The 1,638-nt window shown below is 71.4% G+C and overlaps 1 protein-coding gene across 1 annotated transcript in view; it reads right to left on the bottom strand.

Annotated features, from left to right (window-relative positions):
* PI4KA (phosphatidylinositol 4-kinase alpha) overlaps positions 1-1,638 on the bottom strand; it is a 140,023-nt gene that overhangs the window by 584 nt on the left and 137,801 nt on the right. The window contains 4 exon segments of the mRNA XM_027770696.1: positions 195-278; positions 540-629; positions 1,046-1,205; positions 1,540-1,629. Coding sequence (XP_027626497.1) covers positions 195-278; positions 540-629; positions 1,046-1,205; positions 1,540-1,629 — 424 coding nt within the window.

Below are 1,638 nucleotides of genomic sequence, written 5' to 3'. Positions count from 1 at the left end.
AGGGGGCCCAAGGGGGGCCGTTCAGCCCCACCCCTGGCCTGTCTCCCCCTGCCTGCCCGCTCAGCTCAGCCCTGCCCAAGTCACCTCAGAGACCCTCCCTGCCCCGCCCCTCTGGCTGACTCGGACACCGCATCCCCGTGTGCCGTGTCCCGTGTGCGTCTCTGGGCTCCCTCCCCAGGCCTGCGGGCACTGGCCTGTTGCTGAGGAAGCAGCTCTGGATGACCTTCATGATGAAGTTGGCGGCCTCGCGCTCCGTCATGTTGGGGCTGAACCTGTGCCTGGGACACAAGCCGGCTGTGCTGGCCCCGTGCCGCCGGGAGGGGCGGGCCCCGCGTGTTCCCTCCCAGCATCTCCCCAGGTCCGAGCACCCACGGCTGGGCGCTGCCAGCAGCCGGGGCGTCGTGCAGGCGCGGTCTGTGACGGCACTGCGCCCGGGGCCCCTACATCCTGGGGGTCCCAGGAGGTGCCAGTCAGTTACGAGCACAGCTGGCGGACACCACACCTGTCCCCACGTGGCCCCGAGCCCGCCAGGGACCTACTTCAAGAGCTTGATTGTCTGGCCTCGGAAGCAGGGCAGGCCCGTGTCCAGCATGAGCGTGACCAGGGAGACGACGGCGTCCATGTAGGGCCTGGGATGGAGCGGTGGCCTGAGTGCCTGGCCTGCCCCCGGGCCCCTCCCACCCCAGCTCGGCCTCCCCTGCCGCCCGGCCCCTCGGCCAGGCCGGGGCTGCTCCCACGGACCCGGAGCCCCCACGGGCTGAGACCCGCCCTGAGCACCCGGCCCCACCCCCACGAGGCCTCCCCCTGTGGGCGGGAGTCCAGGCGTCACCACAGCCTGCCGGGTGGCCTGGGCCTGGGCCCTCTGGAAGCCTGGACGATGTGCCCCTGGGTCCGCCTGGCCTCAGGCTTCGATGAGAGGGTGGGTGGGAGCTAGAGGGAGCATGGCTCAGGGGCCTGCAGGACAAGGCGGAGGCCGGGAGCCCTGGGAATGTGGCGAGAGCGCCCCGGGGGACCTGCGATGGCCCGGTGGGGACCCGGCGCTCACCGCACGGCCAGGTACCCGCGGACGCACATCTCCATGAACCACTTGAAGGGCGTGGCCTCCATCTTGCCGCCCATGATCATCACCATCTCGTCCGTCAGCTTGATGTCGGGCTCCCAGCCCAGGTTGCCGCCCGGGGAGCTCTCGAACATGAAGCCGAAGTCTGCGGAGCGCGGGGGCCTGTGAGCAGCGGAGCGGACGAGGTGCCTGGACACCAGCCCCACCACCCCCAGGCCAGCAGCAGGCAGAGGAGAGGAGGCGGGGGCCCGGTCTGGGTGAGGTGGCACTGAGGCCAGGTGGGTCCTGCCCCGGGGTGCCCCCAGCCAGTGCTGCCAGCTTCCAGAGGCCGGGCCAGGCCGGGCACCTCCGCAGCAGGACCTCAGGGCTGGCCCCGATCGCCCGCCCCGGCACTTCCGCAGGGGCCATGCTGGCCTGCCCACCGTGGGTGAGGACCCTGTCCCCCCAGTCCACCGCGCCCTCCCCGCCCCGGTGCCCACCGATGTGGATGATGTGGCCCTTCCTGTCCAGCATGATGTTGCCGTTGTGCCTGTCCTTGATCTGCAGCAGGAACAGCAGCAGGCTGTAGGACGCCGTGG

The sequence above is a fragment of the Tupaia chinensis genome, unplaced genomic scaffold (assembly GCF_000334495.1).
Source record: "Tupaia chinensis unplaced genomic scaffold, TupChi_1.0 Scaffold000024_1, whole genome shotgun sequence".
Lineage (NCBI taxonomy): Eukaryota > Metazoa > Chordata > Mammalia > Scandentia > Tupaiidae > Tupaia > Tupaia belangeri.
The sequence above is the reverse complement of the archived record's forward strand: the minus strand, read 5'-3'. Positions and strand labels throughout refer to the sequence as shown.